The sequence below is a fragment of the Prinia subflava genome, chromosome 5, assembly GCF_021018805.1.
Source record: "Prinia subflava isolate CZ2003 ecotype Zambia chromosome 5, Cam_Psub_1.2, whole genome shotgun sequence".
NCBI classification, from domain to species: Eukaryota; Metazoa; Chordata; class Aves; order Passeriformes; family Cisticolidae; genus Prinia; species Prinia subflava.
The window spans coordinates 56,479,818-56,497,770 of record NC_086251.1 but is presented as its reverse complement, the minus strand read 5'-3'; the positions used below and the strand labels follow the sequence as shown (position 1 = coordinate 56,497,770).

The 17,953-nt window shown below is 44.0% G+C and overlaps 1 protein-coding gene across 1 annotated transcript in view; it reads left to right on the top strand.

Moving 5' to 3' along the window:
- The first annotated feature begins 6,906 nt into the window (after positions 1 to 6,906).
- Positions 6,907 to 17,953, top strand: part of BRF1 (BRF1 RNA polymerase III transcription initiation factor subunit) — a 171,457-nt gene continuing 160,410 nt past the window's right edge. Inside the window, exon 1 of the mRNA XM_063399514.1 lies at positions 6,907 to 7,263. Within this exon, the coding sequence (XP_063255584.1) occupies positions 7,077 to 7,263 (187 nt within the window). The 5' untranslated portion in view covers positions 6,907 to 7,076. The remainder of the gene's footprint in view (positions 7,264 to 17,953) is intronic.

The following is a 17,953-nucleotide window of genomic DNA, read 5'->3' as shown; positions in this document are numbered from 1 at the left end:
ATGTTGCATGCATGTGGATGTGGAACTGAACATGCTAAGAGCTCTCTGAAATACCTCTCATGCTGCTATAAATATACACACTCTATTAACACCTTGCATTATTGACAACATTGTTGTCTACTGTACTCATTTCAAAAATAATGGTTTTGTGTAATTCTCAGCAATATGTTACAAACATAACCCCTGTAATGAAAACTGGTTCAAAAAGGGACTGAAGACCTCATTGTTTGGTCGAGTACATAATCTGCTGACTGCTCTGTTCAATTTGGGCTTCAGACTGTAAACTCCTGGGTCAGGTTTTTTATAATCTTGGTGTGAGCTGACTGATTGAAGCACAGACAATGGAAGGGCAAGCCAAAGGCTCCAGATCTTACTGGCATATTGTTATATCAGATTCCCACTTCTAATTTACAGCAAATAAATACGTGTTTAACTCATGAGATGGGGAAGAAGAACACAGAACTGTGATTTTAATGGGGACGGGTGGCAGTCTGAATCTGCAGCACCTGGAAACAGAGATGTGAACCAACAGATCCTCCCAGGGAAAAGTGCTAATTTCCAGACCTGTCCCTCACTCTATGGCTCCCAATTCCCAACTAAGTAAAGTGAACTGTAAAATATAGAGGAGAGAGATGATCCCAGCTCCTTCTGAGTAAAGCAGAGACTGGTACGGCTGTGGTGACAGCATTCCCCCTTTGTGCTACTGACGTGGTCTTTTTTTCTGAAGAAATGGCAAGATGGCCTCTTTGAGGATGGATCCTATTTAAGAAACTTTGTACCTTGGTGTAAGAGTGGTGAAGGAAACGTGGCTTGTACAGCACTAACATTTTTCTCTTAAATTATTTTATAGTTTAAAAAAATGCACTCACTGAGACCTGGGCTGATGATAAATGTCTGATTTTGAAAATTGTGGCAGATTTTTCCCTTTGATAACTCCACACTTTAAGAAAATATATATTTTTTTTTTTTTTTTTTTTTTTTTTTTTTTTTTTTTTGTAATTTAGGCTGACTCAAATTATTGGTATGAAACAGCTTGATTTACTCAAGGCATTTTTATGTCTGCCCTCTGAAAAATGTTACTTGTCTAATTTATTCAACTAATTCAAACTAGGAAATCTGCCAAATTCTTGAAAATTCTCCAGTGACAGGAAATTATTATACTGTGACTTCTCTAAGTCTAATGGTGTTCTTATTTAGCCTGCTCATAGCTTTAGACAGTAGACAGCAACTTGCAGTTTTGACTGATGGTTTCTTTGGCACTTGGATAACTTGGGCATATTTGAGGCACTGGGACTCTGCTGTCAGAAAAGCAGGCAATGACACACAGCTCATTCAAAGGACAATTCTTTGATGTCCTCTATGACCCAAATAGGTGAGAACTGGCCTCACCCACTGGGCAGCCTGTACTTATCCAAGCTGCTTGCTCCATCCTAACTTTCCCCGGTACTAACGGGCTCTGTGAAGGAGGGCACTGTGCTCCTTACCCTGCTTCCAGCCTCTCTTCCATGCTGGAAAAGCAGAGGCTTGAGTGTGGCTGCGGCAATGTTCTCTCTTATCACTGCAGGTTTCAGTTTGAAGGGAGTCCCTGATGCCCAAACAGCTCATGACATTAAAAAATACACACTTTTGAGTCTATGTAGACACACAGGCATTTCATGGTCTTCAGTAACACTTGACTGGCATACTCTTCTTCGATGCCAGCACACGCATTCTGGTTATGGCAGCCTTCTGCCTAAGAAATGCCAATAAAGAGAGTTTATTTATTAATACTGCCTGATGACAGCTGGGTTTTTAATGTCCTGATCCAGTGCTAGTGAACTTCTGTTTAAGTGGTTGTCTTTTCTCCTAATCCTATTTGTAACTTGCCAGGTATGATTTATAAATGGTCAGCACTATCTTAGGTACTTTACGGAGTTTATACCATATATACTTTTTAACTGCACTGAATTTACTGCATTGAATTTACCTTGATGCTAAAGCAGATAATGAACCAATACACAGATACTTTTTCAAACTTATTTTTCAGAACTAAAGGAGGCTCATGTTTACTTTTTAATGCTTCCAACTCATTTAGTCTGAATTTCTGGCTTTCTGTTTCAAATTTGGGAAAACAATAGGAACTCTCTGTGAGATCTGTGGTTTGCTTCTGTGTTTGAGTATGCAGAACCATTCAGTATCAAGTCCAGTTTTCTACCCTTGCACATGAATATCAGTGAATATTTAGTGAAGGCCTTATTTTAGGCTGTATAGAAGACATATTTGCATTGAAGTATCAAGTGTGCAGATGAACATGAGACCAGTACCCAGGAATTTCCTCATTTCAATTCAATTTCCTTATGTAGACAGTTGCTTAAACAGGCAGTAGGCTGACTGGAATGGTTCTCTGATGGTGAGTGATGAATCCATTAATGTTTTAATAAATAGATTTCAGACTATAAGAGCTACAAATAATCAGAATTGCATTTTTACAGGAATATTTGCCTGTGCTTATATTCAAGTGATGGAGACCTGCAGTTATTCAGTGCAGAACATAATCAATGTTTCACTAAAAAGGGTTTCCTGTTAAAAGACTCCCTGAACAGTTTATTTTGTGTTATTCTGTTTATTTTGGTCTGATCAGCATTACACTACTTACCTGGAGAAAGAGGTATGAAATGATCATGATCATGATTGAGGGAAACTATAAAACAGCAGTAAAAAATCCCAACTGGCACAGAAGAGGTGTAATGGGAGCAATTCTTCACCACTGACTACAGCACAAGAACTCAGGATTGCCAAGTGAAATGTCTGGGCCATTTTTAAACTTTTTCACTTGCTACCCAACTATATTGTGATACACCTCAAGGCACAAGATGTTGTAGTTCTTGAAAGCATACACAGACAAAAAATTGATTAAAGAGCTAAAAAGTTTGCTAGTGGGTATGAGCCTTCAGCTGGTGAATCCTTAAGTTGCAGATTGTTCGAGACCAGGAGGACACATCTATTTTTACTCTGCTTACATCCTTCTTAAAAGCACCCATGGACAAGTCATGCATCTTCAAGTGGTGTGTTGGCAGGGGCAGATGTTCAGAGCAAAATAGCTGCTCACAGCTTCCAGCTTATGAGAGACTTCCTCAAGTGGTGGTAGCTTCTGGATCTTTGTGCTCAAAATCTTTGGACTTTTCCTCTGCTAATTTCTTAGCAGATTTTCTGTGTGACAGAATTTGTGCTTTCTGCTGTCCTCACGTACTCAAGAATTGTACCAGGCACAGATTCTGGGAAAGTAACTGGGAAAGCCACGAGGTCTCTGCCACATACTCAAGAATCAAGCTGGGCCATCAAGTGCTATCTCCGGACAGCAGTGATGTGATTTAGTAAATGCCAAGATCTTTTCTTCTTAGAATGTTCCCCGCAAAGCTTTTACAATTACCATTCATTGATGAGTGTCATGAAAACAATATGAGGAAATAATTACAGAAGATGCAGACACCGCCCCCCCAACCCCCCCCCCCCCAAAAAAAAAAAGAAAGAAAAAAAAAAAGAAATAAAAAGGAAAACAGATGGAAAAATCAGCCTGAGGACGATTTCATTTCCTTGGGTGCCCCCTCGTGTCCATCACCAGTGTAGCAGAACGCTACAGTTTGAACTGACACAGGCAAAAAAAGTGAAGTATTCACTTGCTATCACCTTATAAGGTTAATTCATTTCGAAATCCTTTTTCCACCCCTCTATCTAGTAACCCTATGACTTCATCTCCAAAGTGTAAATTTTCAGGTTGAGTGCATAGTTTATGCCTTATCTTGGACTGTCCAAAACCATAAAAGGCATTCTCTGCTTGTCTTTTGCCTTAAGTTTTGTGCATTTTCAAACTTCTTGAGTGACTTCATCAACGCTCTTAGGCATGATTTTAAGAGGAACAATTCCAGCTGAAATGCCAGAAAGCTGACGATGCTCACAGAAGCTGATCAAATTAAGGGATTAAGCTTTGTTCACTTCAAATATGAAAATATTTCCCATGCAGGCTGGTGTATTGGGAAACCTAGTGCCCAGAAAGTTGAGTTACGACCAAAACGCCAGAAAGGCTCTGGCTTTTCTGTCATATGACATTAAAGTATCTGTTTCCAATCTTTATGTTCACAGAGGAGGATCCATCTTTTGTGGAAGTACAGTAATGTGTCACCAGCTTGCCCTGGTTTATTTCCTGTTGTGCTGCAGAGCATTTGCAGGAGCAGCATAGGATTCCTTCACACTCCAGACTGGATTTGTACAGAACATTTGCATTCTTCCTGATATTGTAAGAGGAGTAGGGGAAAAAATATACAATTTTCAAGCAAATGAGAACGGCTCCTCTCTTTGAAACCTCAACAACTGAATGTCAAAACCGTACACCCACAGGTGGATTGTATTTGATGTTTTTGGAGGCAAAGCAGGAAGGAAATTGGTCAGTCTGGGCTAACAGACATCCTGATCACCACTTTTTGGAACACTTGGTGAAAATAAGAGATATTAAATATAAGTAGGTGAAATGGAAAACAGGTCCTTTCCTCCTCTTAACAAAAAGGGCGAAATAATGCAGGGAAAGGAGTTTTGTCACTACAATTTTTTATATGACCAGCTCTTACTATACAGGCTTAGGACAATTTACTAAAAGGTTATTTTTTTAACCTAAATGAGCTGACCTAGGGGTTATTCATTCAGCAGGCTCAATGCTATAGGTCAAAAGAAGTTTAGTTAATTCTCTAGCAAGCAGACAGAGCAAAGAATTTAGAGAAGTGAAAAATTACTTGTATTTTGGCTGGTAGGAAACAGTCCTATGGAAATGTTTGAAACACTTAAGGGGTATTGTATATGAAAGCTTTCATGAGTGGGAGGCAAAGACTGAAGTCTTCTGGACTGGGAACCCGTTTTATTTCATCATCATTAACCTTACCTTATAAGAAGATAAAAATTAGAACAGACATCCCTCTTCAGTATGACATTAAATGAAATTCTTTCTTTGTACAGCAGCTGTATCTTAGGCTTTCACGAGGGCCCTCTGCTGCTCACATTCAGAGTGAAACACTCTGAACTTGTTTGGGACTCACAGAGAAGTCTTGCAACACTTAATTGAAGCACCAGCAACTTTCAAAGTGATGTAAAACCTAAGTCCTCATGGGACAGGACTACATTAGTCTCTACTTGAATGAGGTAAGAAGAAACTTTTTAATGGAAAGCTATTTCAAAACTGCGCACTGCAGGATTTCTTGTGTTCATGCTGGCCTTTGTCAGATCCTATCAGGGATTGTTTATCAGGAATATAATTTCCCCCTGATATTATCTACACAGTGCATAATTTTGTGAGGTCATGCTTGGCTACTCTGGCACTCATTATCTCATCACCAGCAGGAGGAACTTCAGGAAGGAAATAAACTCCAGAACAGAAGGAATCTGGAGAGATCCAATGTTCTTATTTTAACGAATACACCTCTGTGAATAGAATAAAAAGAAAGAAGACCAGCTGTGTACATAGTGGTACAATCTCCATGATGGTATTATTTTTCTTTTCAAAAGCACAGAACCTTTAGATTTTTAGGCAAATGACATAATTTGAGGCCTCTAAGATGCTCAGCTTTCTGGATGGAAAGATATTGCTTTAGTGCATGCCTCAGTGTGCCTCCAAATGAACAAGTCATTTTGTCCCATGTGCCCAGTCAGTTCATGGAGGTCTATACCTGATACCTGGCTGCATCTGAGTCATTTGGTGGAAGACAGGCAGTAATTGAGTTTTATAAGGTGAAAATTTCTGCTTCTGCATTAATGGTGCATTTCAAAAGCCGACAGATGGAACTCTATACAAACATCCAGCTACAGCAGCTATTCTGCTCAGCTTCCTTCCCATCTGTGTTATGGTGCTGATTTGCTAATTGTGGGTTGAGTGCTAAAGTGAGCAATAACTTGGATAAAAACTGAGTTCTTTGATTCAGTGATTCTATGAATCACTGAGGACATCGACCCCTTTGGAGCAAGTCCAGAGGAGGCCACCAAGACAATTAGAGGGATGGAGTACCTCTCCTATGTGGAAAGCCTGGGAGAATGGGGATTGTTCAGCCTGAAAAGAGCAGGATTTGGGGTGACCTAAGTGTTCTTGCAGTACCTGAAAGAACCCTACAAGAAAGATGGAGACAGACTATTTACAAGGGCATGTAGTGACAGGACGAGGGGGAATGGAGTCCAAGCAAGAGACTCAGTAGGTTTAGATTAAATTGTAGCAAAAACATCTTTACTGTGGCCATACTGAGGCCCTGGCACAGGCTGCCCACAGCAGCTGTGGCTGCCCCACCCCTGGGAGTGACCCAGGCCACCCTGGATGGGGCTCGGAGCAGCCTGGTCTGGTGGAAGGTGTCCTTGTCCAAGACAGAGGATTGGAACTAGATGATCTCTAAGGTCCCTTCCAACCCAAACCATTCTGTAATTCTACAATAATAAACAAGAGTTCCAAAGCACCAGACTTCAACTTTATGCTGCCTTTGTCAGGTGGGGCTCAAAGTGTCGTAATGAAATAAATTCATTAGGCCTCAACAACTTTCATCTCAGCATTACAGAACGAATGAATAGATTTGACGGATGAATTTGATTGATGAATTTGACTGATGAATTTGATTGATGCCCAGAGGGTGCTGACACAGGTGCTTTAGCACAGGTTGCCCGGAGAAGCTGCGGATGCCGCATCGCTGGGAATGTTCAGAGCCAGGGTGGATGGGGCTCTGAGCAATCTGCCCTGGTAGAAGGCAGCCCTGCCCATGGCACAGGGCTGGAAGCGGGTGCTGGGGGCGAGCAGGAGCCCCAGAGCAGCCGATCCCGGAGCGGCGCGGGGCCGGCGGGCCGTGAGGGAGGAGCGCTCCGGAGGGGCGGGAGCGGCGGGCGAAGCCTCGCGAGAGCGGGCGGGGTGGCGGCGGCTGCCGCGCTCCTCCCCGTGCCGGTGCCGGCGAGCCAGCGAGGCCTGCGCCGGGCCCGGGCCGGGCTGTGCCGGGCTGTTCTGAGCTGTGCCGGGCTGAGCCGGGCCGTGCCGGGCTGTGCGGAGCGGCGGCGGCCGGGCCCGTCCCGGTGCAGCGGGCAGGATGCCGGGCAGGCGGGTGTGCAGCGCCTGCGGGTGCGCGGAGATCGAGGTGGACGCGGCGCGCGGGGACGCGGTGTGCACGGGCTGCGGGTGGGTGCTGGAGGACAACATCATCGTGTCCGAGGTGCAGTTCGTGGAGAACAGCGGCGGCGGCTCCTCCGCCGTGGGCCAGTTCGTGTCGCTGGACGGTGAGTGCGGCCGGGCCGGGGCAGGGCGGGGCGGTGTGCGGAGAGGGGCCCGGGGGCACAGCGAACGAACGGGGTGTGGGGAATAGCGGGCGGTGTGTGAAGGGAGGGTGTTGCGGGGATGGGGCACATGGCAGAAGGGAAAGGGTGCTGGGAGAGGAGTGGACAAGGTGAAGGGGCTGTGAGCGGTGTGGGATCAGGAACAGAGCACAGGGATGAGCGACCCAGCGGAAGAGGACCTGGGGATGCTGATCGACAGCGGCGGAGCATGAGCCCGAGGCGTGCCAGGTGGGTAAGAAGACCAGGGCATCCTGGCTTTTATCAGGAGCAGTGTGGCCAGCAGGACCAGAGAAGTGATGGTCCACCTGTACCGGGCACTGGTGAGGCCACACCTCGTGTGCTGTGCTCAGCTGGGAGCCCCTCAGTTCGGGAAGGACTCTGAGGGGCTTGGAGTGTGTCCAGAGAAGGGAACAGAGCTGGGGAAGGGTCGGGAGCAATCTGCGGTTGTTTAGCCTGGAGAAGGCTCGAGGGGACGGCACCACTCTACAACTCCTTGACAGGAGGGTGGAGCCCGGCTCTGCTCCCAGGGAACGAGTGACAGGACGAGGGGGACATAGGCTTCTGCTGCGCTGGGAGAGGTTTAGGTTGGACATTAGAAAGAATTTCCTCATGGAGAGGGTGATTAGACATTGGAATGGACTGGCCAGGGCAGTGGTGGAGTCACGGTCCTGTTTAAGGAAAGGCCATGGCACTCAGCGCCATGGTCTGGTTGACAAGGTGGTGTTCAGTCATAGACTGGACTGGGGGATCTTAGAGGTCTTTTCAACCCCATTGATTGTGTGATTCTCTGAGTTCAGAGACAGGGCATGGGCATGAGGGAATAGTGGGCAGTGTGGAGAAAGGGACAGGGACTGCTATGCCAGAGGGTGGGGTTATGGGGATGCTGCGTGGGGGAGTGAGGACAATGTCTAGAGGAGATAAGGACACTGTCTTGGGAGATAAAGACAGTGTATAGGGAAAAGGGTGCTGTGCAAGGGGGTGTGAGGGACAGACTGTGGAAAACTGTGCTGTGCAAAGAAGGGATATGGATGGTGCATGTGGGAGCTAGTGCTGCACAGAGTGGAAATGGGAGGGGCAATGCATGGGGAGAAGGAGAGCGTGCTGTGCAGGGTGAGACAGAAATGGGTGGGGAAGGCTAGGATGAACAGGAGAAAAGAGCTGTGCAGGATGAGGGAGATGCTCTGAGTGTGATGGAGTAAATGTGTGAGGGACTGGGGCAGGTGTGGGAGAAGGTTGGGGCAGTGTGGAAGGGCTGGATGCACAGGATGGAGAGGTAGATGAAATTATTTGGGATAGAAGACAGGAAAGGTTGGGTTGGGTGTTTCAGGGATAGAGGGAACTTGTAGGGGCACAAGGAGGAGAAACAGGCTGGACATGAAGGGTCAAGAGTCTCCTGTCAGTAGTTGGGTTTGAGTTATTGTGTGAATGTGCTGGAGGATAAAACATGGAAAAAGGCCACATCAAGAAGACTTAGTGTTTAGGAGGGGAGAAAAGGAAAATGGGTGTGGGGAGGATGCAGTGTTTGAAAGGGGAGAGATGGAAAATCTGTATGGGGAATGTGTATAAGGAGAAAGGAATATAAGCAAAAGCATGGGAAAGAGCTCAGCAGTGAAACAAGCGGCTCTGATGGATTGTATAGCTGTGGGGAAGAAAGAGGAATTCTTTCTGTGGTGGAGAATTCAGCACTGCAAATTGGAGTTTAGGAGTTTACTGTAGGCTAGGAGTTGTCTGATGCCATTCCTGTCTTCCAACTCAGGGTGCTGGCATTACTTTTTTTATAGCTTATGAGCAGCTCTTGTATCCTTCACTTTTTCCTGTTGTGATGTGGAGACTACATTTTTAAGGACCTGTTCTGCTTTTTCCCTCCCACCCAAAATTATGCAGGACAGATGGCATGCAAGCTAAAGCACATTTTGGGATGCTTTTATCCTTAAAAAAAATCAAAAGGAAAAGAGAGAAATGCACCATACTGAGACTTTTTTACCGTTCTGGATAAATTGCACACTACTTTACAAATTTTCTTTAAGGTATAGCCTTTCTTTTTTGTGTAAGTCCTGAGGTGCTGCTCTTGGCTAATCTTTTTTTCCTGGGTAGTACATTAATTCTTTACTCTTGTATAGCTGGTTAGTTACCTGTTTTATGCTACCCTGAAAGAACAAAGTCTAGTGCCCACGAAGACAGGCAGGCACCCTGAAGGTGATGGGTGTGTAAAAATGAAAATGTGATTGCAGCACATCCTGAGACGCTCCTGGTGGCTTTATCTGGCTGGCACAAGCTGTGGGTGCAGGGGCTTCACTGTGTGTTTGTACTGTCATCTTCTAGCAAGTCCCCATGTGCACTGTTGTGTGTACTTTGGGAACTGTTGCTTGTGGAAATGACAAACCAGAACTTTAAAAACAATGCTCTTTGTAGGTTTGTTAAGTTACTGCAAAGATGAGTGAGGGTGAGGCCCTGGCACAGGTTGCCCAGAGCAGCTGGGGCTGTCCCATCTCTGGAGTTATTCAAGGCCAGGGTGGATGAGGCTTAGAGCAACCTGGTCTGGGGAAAGGTGTCCCTGTCCATGGCAGGTGGCTTGTTACTGGATGATCTTTAAACCTTCCAGTCCAAATCATTCCATGATTCTGTGAATACAGGCCCAGAAATATTTTAAGGAAATTAGGATACTGGGTGACTTATGCTGGTGTAATTCTTTACGTTCCAAAAACAAATGCTTCTGTTATGAATAATTTTTTTTCCTCAACATAAACTAAATGATGCAAGCTAATCTGAAAAGATGTATTTGTGCTGCAGTAACAGTGTCTTCATCATGTCTGCTTATCCATTAATGGGTTTATGACTGATTAAAATCCTCTGGGATGGGGAGAAAAGTCACTTGCTGTGTAAGAAGCATTTTGTATCTCTCCAAAGGGTGGAGAATTTACAAAGGAATGTATATTTCTTTCAAGTCAGAAACCATTCACTTACTGAAAGCAACATTTTCTGGTAAGTTACACTTTTCAATGACTTCTGCTTATATTAGTAAATTTCCACCAAAATAGAATGAAATGCCTTGGTCTGAGGCTCCTTGGACTGCGGTCTGATGATCTCTGAGAGCTTTACTGTATGGAGCATTTGTAGTGTCAGAGGTGCCTGGGGTGCTGTTTTTGAGTCCCTGGCTCATGGTTAGTAGGGCTGGGTGTCTTGGAGAATGTTGTCCAAGGTTTGCAAAGGATGAGGGATGTCAGGTTCTTTATTGCAGGGCTGGGAATTGAACAGGGTTTTTGGTATTTGTGGAGTTCAGAGCTATTGGTTGTGCAAAAATACTCCTCAAATCCTTTCAAGATCCACAACAGCTTCTATTTGTGTGTTATAACATGTTGAGTACAGATACATTTATTAATAATTTATTTTCACCTTCATCATAAAAAAGCAAACAGGAGTGGAAAGCACCGAGATACTGATTTTTCTTTTTTTATAGGTAGTGAAACCTTTTATTTTGTCAAACTACACATTAAGATTTCAGAATCTTCCATCTGTTTACTGAAGGAGGGAGTCCTGTACTTCCCTATATTAATACAAAATGGCCAAGTCCTTGCTAATAAGTCACATAGAATCCCTATAAAACACGGGAAATCCCTTCTTTTATTCTCTCAGGGTTGGAGGAAGGTGTGAGATCACAGTTACGTTTTCTCTGGCAGTATTTACATTGAGCTCATTGTATGCCTGGTGCAGGAAGCCTCAACACTGATGCCTTTCACAGAGAAGTTTGGTGTAGCCAGTGTTTTCCAGTGCAGGTGTGTGAGGCTGTTCCGTTCCATTGTTCTGATGTTTTAGCAACTGAGCTTTTGGCGTGCTGGGGAAGTGTGGGCTTGTGCTTGGCTGTGAATGAGGGGTTTTGCTTTGCTCTTCATGAAGTCTTGGGAAAATGCAGGCTAGTTAAGTGTGTTGGACAAAAGGGTAGAATCATGGAATCATTTGGGTTGTAGGAGAACTTCAAGGAATCATTTAGGTTGTAGGAGATTATCAAGTTCAACTGTTAACCCATAACTGCCAAGTCCATCACTGAACCATGCTCCTGAGTGCCACATCTACATGCACAGGATGAGGCAAGAAGGCAGAAGCAGTGAAGGACAAAATATGTGTTCTGCACAGATAAATATAGAGTAACAATGCTTTCTGGCAAAGTGGCTTGCCTTGAAGATCCTTTGGAGCTTTCTGAGGAAGTTAGTTAGTGGACAAAGCAGATGGTTGGATTTTCAAAGGAAGGTCAGCAAGATCCTTCAGCAGAAGCTTTTATAGAATCTGAGCTGTCATTGATAAGGAAAAGTCTTTACAGAGCAGAGTAACTCTTCAAATGATAACAAAGTCTAGAGAGTACAGGAGGTGCCACTGAAATTGCATAGAATCTGATGATCTGGAAAACAGGTGACTGGTGAGTTAATGAGGTTTGTGGGCAATACTAAATTATTTGGGGTAGTAAATACTGTAGAAGGACCTGTTGCTTTTAGTGTATGGGTGGTGGGACCAAGAGTTCCTGTGAGAGTTAGTTAGCATTGTTCCTTTCTTCCACATGTGGGATGTTTTCTTCTTCTACATCCAGACTGGCTAGGGTAACATTGGAAGGAGATCCTTAAGTCATAATGGATAGCTTTATAAAAGCAAATTGCTCAATGTTCATTCATGTTCAAAAAAACCTGAGTGGGGAGGGGAGTGCTAGAAGTTAAAAGAGCACATACAGCATGTCCATGCACTGTTACATATCCACAGTGCTAACTCCAGCTGAAGTGCTGTGTGCAGTTCTGGTGGGTTTCTCTTTTCTTCCCTCTCCTCAGGAAAACCTCTAATAGAACTAGAAAAGAATACAGAGAGGATGATGGAGTGATAAAGAGGAGAGTTTCCTGAAGAGCTTCTCAGTTAGAATGACTGAATAGACTCAGCCCCTTCAGACTGGAAGAGAGATGATTGAATGGGGCCGTAGTAGAGATCTGTAAATGCAGTAAAATAACACAGCGAGGAGTGGCTGCTCAGGGTCACATAATGCAAAAGCTAAGAAAGTGCTAAGAAATTTAGCAGCTAGCTGATTATAAAGGTAATGGGTAGGAGGTTCAGAAGCATTAGGAGGTTTTGGGTTTTATGGACCGTCCCTCCCCTGCCCCCTGTTTGAATCTGAAGCTGTGGATGTTAAAAGTTTACACAAGTTTAAAATGATTGGGCAGACAGAATAAAAACAGGAAATCCTTGAGCCACAGATCTCTAGACACTGGGAGATTATGTGAGAGAACTATCACAACAAGCTTTCCTCCTGTGTTTTGTGTTACCCTTGTAGGCATGTACATTAATGGACTGCCTCATTCAGAGGTAGGATACTGGACTAGTCTTTCAGTCTGATTTGGCAGAGCTGTTCTTTTGAATCTTCAGAGGAAGATCATGTTCTTTGAGCTTTACAGAGCTAATCCACCATTCCTTTCAATTCTGTCTGTCTGAAAGACTGGCAAGTCAGCTCTTCTTGCAAGGTACCTGTCACTTCCTGGGTCTTGAGTTGGAAAGTTAATTCACTACCAAGGAAATAACCCCTTCATGCTCTAGAAGGGGCTGCTGTGTATTGTTTTGTTGATCTTTTGAACGGAAGATCTGAAAGCTTTGATATGCTCCATACTGGTCTAGTTAGTTGTAATTCTTAATTCTGTTGTGAGTGGTCACAGTCAGGAAAGAATCCAGCCTCAGCACTTCACCCTAGCTGTGTTACTGTCATGAAGCTTGTGAAGGCCCTGCCTTGAAATTGGGTTTCTGAACCTGACTGATTTGACCCTGGATAAGTCAGGTAGTAGTGGAGAAGGGTTATCATGCCTGTTTTAGCTCCAAGAAACTCTATCAATTGCACAGAAAGTGTTTGGGGCATGTACTTTTCCTAGCTGAGTCTAGTTTGGAACAATACCTATTCACTTTATAATTGGTAGCCAGTTCAGACTAGCCAAACAGATTGTTCACTCTGACTTCTTAACAAATTTGGAGAGCTTTTGAATCCTGCTAATTGGAATGAATGGGTCTGGATTTTTATTTTTCTACATACCCAAGTTCTTAACAGTTCTGCCTATCAGTTGCTCCATTTGAACACATCCCAGCAGGAAGTACAGCAATACAGGGTCTAAGAGGGAGCTACATTTCTCCCTCTCCATTCAGCTATAATTGCATCCTGGAAGATGGAGTTACACTGAGCCCTCTGCCAGTTTGCACTGGTTTGGTGGCTGCTGCTTTTGTAGAAAGGCAAGTTGAGAGTTGTGTGCCGTGTCTGAAGGTTTGGACTTCTCTGATTGCTCTTTCACTATGTCTGGGTGGGAGTCCCCTGTTTTGTGGTAGTTGTTGGGAGGAACTGTTTTCATGAGGATTTTCTTTGAAGCTGACAGGAGAAAAACTGAAGCTGAAGAGAGTGAGAGAAAGCTGAGCATGGAGCAAACCTGACAGCCCAGATCCTTCTTCAGGTTTTTGTTTAAAGAAGCTGAGACAGGTAAAGTCTGGGACTTCTGATACTATTCAAAGGAGAAGAAAAGTCCCACTTTGGAAGGTTGATGTGCAGGCAGCACACCAGCAAGCTGGAAGATATAACTGAGAAGTACAGCACAAAGAAATGATGCTGCAGGGTGTACTGAGCTTGTGATTCTCAAGCATACTGTCTGGGGAAGCTCAGCTTCTTTTGTTCCAGAAATTCTCTTTAAATGCTGGGTAGTAAGTTGCGAAAAGCAGATCTCATAAGCTTCTTGGTCACAAACCAGGTACTGCTGGTTCTTGCTGTCCCTGAGCAACTTTTCTCTGGGGTTCCCCTAAGGCTGCCCATGCCCAGGGCCCAATCCCAGTCCTCAGGGACATCAGCCCCTGCCCCAGGAACTGCACAGCAGGGCCGGTCTCCACTCCCCACTGCCTTGCCCTGTCCACCCATGGACCCTGTAGAACCAGGCTCATGTCCTGTCTGGCCTCAGCCCATCTTTGTGGCCCTGTCTGGACATTCTGGGGCTGTTCCCCTTGCTGGGCCTGACCCTGACCCCCACGTGCAGTCTGGCATCCTGCCTGGCCTCAGCCCATCCCTGCACCCATGGAGGTGCCTGATGCCCTCAGCTCTGCCAGTCCCTGCCCTGCTATGGATTCAGGGTCACATCTCTAGTACAGATTTAAATGAGAACTATTAGTAAGTCTCTTAACTTCTACCTAGTGACTAAGCCTGGAGGTTTTAGGGCAGTGACAAATACACAGACACAGTCACAGAATCAGGATTCTGCAGTGGGCACTGGCAGCATCAATTCTTCTTCAGCACTGAGTCAGGATCCCTGGCTCTGGTACAGCAAACCTGCATTAAGACTCTGCATCTCCAAATGTACATGAGTTTGCAGTGCACTTATTTGAGGCTGGTGGGAAGTTATCTTCTTGCTTTTGCTCATAGGGGAAAGGGAAGTTATGAACTAGTAAACATTAACACACCAACAAGTGTTTGTTAAAGTTTTTGGTGTAGGAGTTTCCACATTTGTAAGTAGCCTGCTTCAAATTTCAGAACATTAAGGATCAGTTTATTTCTACTATTACAGGGTTTTTTTTTGCAATAAATGATAATGAACTTACTACAGAGACCCATTAGCACTGCCACAAATGCTGAATGTGTACTCTCCCTCTGCAGTGTCCCATGACAGATTTAATGTATCTTTAGCTCTTTATAAAGCTGTGGTATGCTCAATGTTTTAGGTATACCTGTGGAAGCTTACTGAAGTATTTTCTATACTATTTTATCCTTAAAATCTGTATTTTACATTTGAGTTTTTACATTGAGGCATGTGAGCTACATTGACCTCACATGCAGCACTTGAAAAGAGTTTGCCTTAATCTAAATATTTGTCTTTTGGTGATTGTGGAAATGAAAAGTTATAGTCAGCAAAGTGGAAAGAGGAGAGGGATTGACTACACTGACAAAAGGCTTGCATAAAATTTAAGCTGAGCTTACTAGTCATTCATCTTCTGTACCTTTTTGTCCTCTAGAACTTTTTAAGATGTACAATTATTGTCACAGTGATAGGTAGTGAGTTGTGAAAGGGGATGAACTCTGCTTGTATCAGGTTCTGTGCTTTTGTCCAATTGGTTCCTATGTACAATAAAGGATTCTTGTGTATTTTTGAGTATTAAAAAAGTGAAAGGAGTACTTTTTTTTTTAATTGGTAGTTGTTAATTTGTTTTCGTGTAAGGTATTGAAAGACCAAGTCCTGGTATTAAATGTTTCTTACAGTGCAGCCTCAGATAGTCCTTAACTGGGCTCTGCCAGTAATGCCAAACTTGAAATGAAAAGACTTAACTGAAAAGTTAAAATAATATTAATCCAAAACATTTCCTTGTATTTGTGGCCCAGCTTTTTAAAGATGACAATAATTCATGGTTAGTTTTAATTTATGCAGAATGGTCATGATGTCAATTGCAATACAGAGAAAGGAAATATATGTATGTGGGATTTGCAGGCCCTTTGATGAAGAATATTTACCTGTTTTACTCTGTGCCAGATTTTCTCATCACAAAACTAATTCATAATCACGTGGGAAGGAAGAGGGGGAACTTCCATCTAAAACAATCATCTGCTATATGTTTTAGTGAGATGAATCAAATCAATTTTGCTTCCCTCCCCACATCCTCCAGGTGGCAATCGTGCACCAGAGTTCATATGAAGCTTTTTCTGGCACTGAGTCTTTTCCACACTGTCCTTGAGATGGCAACAACAGAGGGTGCTGCTGTCAGCTGTGGAGTGCAAAATAGTGCACATAACTTGGATGCAAACTGATTTCACAGACCTGGGCAGTCCTAAGCTGGGTTGTGGTGGATGCAGCTATATTTATCTCTACAGTTGGTAGTTATGAAAATAAGCTATGATGGAATAGATTTAAAGCTTGTGTATGTAAGTTTATGTGGCAGTACTGTTTCAGCAGGCTCTGATGCCTGCAGACCTGTTCATTTTCCTTGAAAAATGAGTGAGAAGTGTTTCAGTTACAAATTTCAGAACTTTATGAATCACATAATTTTGCTTTTATAGGTATGAATTGTAGTGGGAGGTTTACTTACCCTCCTTCTTACTTTAATGGTCTAACTTCAGTAGGAAGCTCATTAATCTTTTTATATTAAATTATCTTGTCTTCCCTGATTATGAAGCCATTGGTGTGATGCAGTCTGCATTCTTTACCAGACTTTACCAGATTTTTTGCTGGGTCTGTAAATACATGCATTTGAAATAGAAGGTTTGCCCCCACCTTGTCCTGAAGAAAGGAGTCGTGGCTTTCGGGTTTAATTTGACAAGGAAGGATTTTGGTAGGACTGGTCCTATCAGATAACAGGTGCACTTCAGGTTACAAGCAGCTTCTTTCCCTGTCTTCACTTGTTCTTTCTGTAGAGGAAGCAAAATCTGTAGTGCTGGGACTGAATCTGTTTCTCCTCCAGGTGTAGAATCTGAAACTCATCATGTCACTAGCTGAGAGAAAAGTGCCCTTTAAGCTGCAAATGCCCAAGTGGCTGCTCTTTGCCTCCACTGTGTGGAGGGATTTGATAAGTGCTGTTCCTGTTGCTTGTCGTTCTGTTGTTGCTGTTCAAGATTACCACAGACTTCAAGCTTTGCTTACACCTTTTACAGCTTGAGGAGCATTTTTATAGAGAAGCAGAGTGCTGTGACTCTGTTTGGTAGGGAGTTGGTGGAACAGAGCAGAAACTGCCGAGGTGCTTGTGCTGTGAGCAGCAGAATGGTGATGGCTGCTTTTGGCTGATGGAGGGATAGTCTCTGTAGAACCAGATAATTGTTTAGTTGGACAGATCTTTAAGATTGTAGGGTCCAGATGTTAACCCAGCTCTGAGAAGTAGTTTAGCACTCGAATGATACAGGGTTATGGTCTGGGTCCAGACCTGTGTGAGCTTTGACCGAGTATCATTAAGTTTCCAGACATGATCTCCTGCATTTTCAGTTCTGTTGTGTTAAGGCAGTGTAGCCCACTGAGAGGATCACACAAAAACTGGAGTAGTTGTATTTCTGGGCTGCCTAATACATCTCTGCACACCTTCTGTTGTCCAAAATTTCATGTAAATATCCAAAGCAAACTTGAAGAGAAAAGGGAAGAAAAAGAAAAATCTGAGTGAATTTCTAAAAGTAATCATAGAGTGATAGAATATCCTGTGTTGGAAGGGGACCCACAAAGATCATGAAAGTCCCACTCCTGGCCCTGCACAGGACACCCTAAGGATCACAGCAAATATCTGAGAGCGTTGTCCAAATGCCTCTTGAATTCTGCCAGTCTTGGCACTGTGACCACTTCCCTAGGGAGCCTGTTCCAGTTCCCATCCATCTTCTGGGTGAAAAACTTTTTCCTAGAAGCCAACCTAAACCTCCCCTGACACACCTTCCTGCTGTTCCCTCAGGTCGTGTGGCGGGTCACCAGAGAGACCAGCTCAGTGCCTGCCTCTCCTCTTCCCCCCAGGAGGAGCTGTAACTGCAGTGAGGTCTCTCCTCAGTCTCCTCCAGGCTGAACAGACCAAGTGCCCTCAGCTGCTGCTCATACGGCTTCACCCCTGGGCCCTTCACTGTCTTCATGGCCCTCCTTTGGACACTCCAATGGCTTTATGTCTTTTTAATATTGTGGTGCCCAAAACT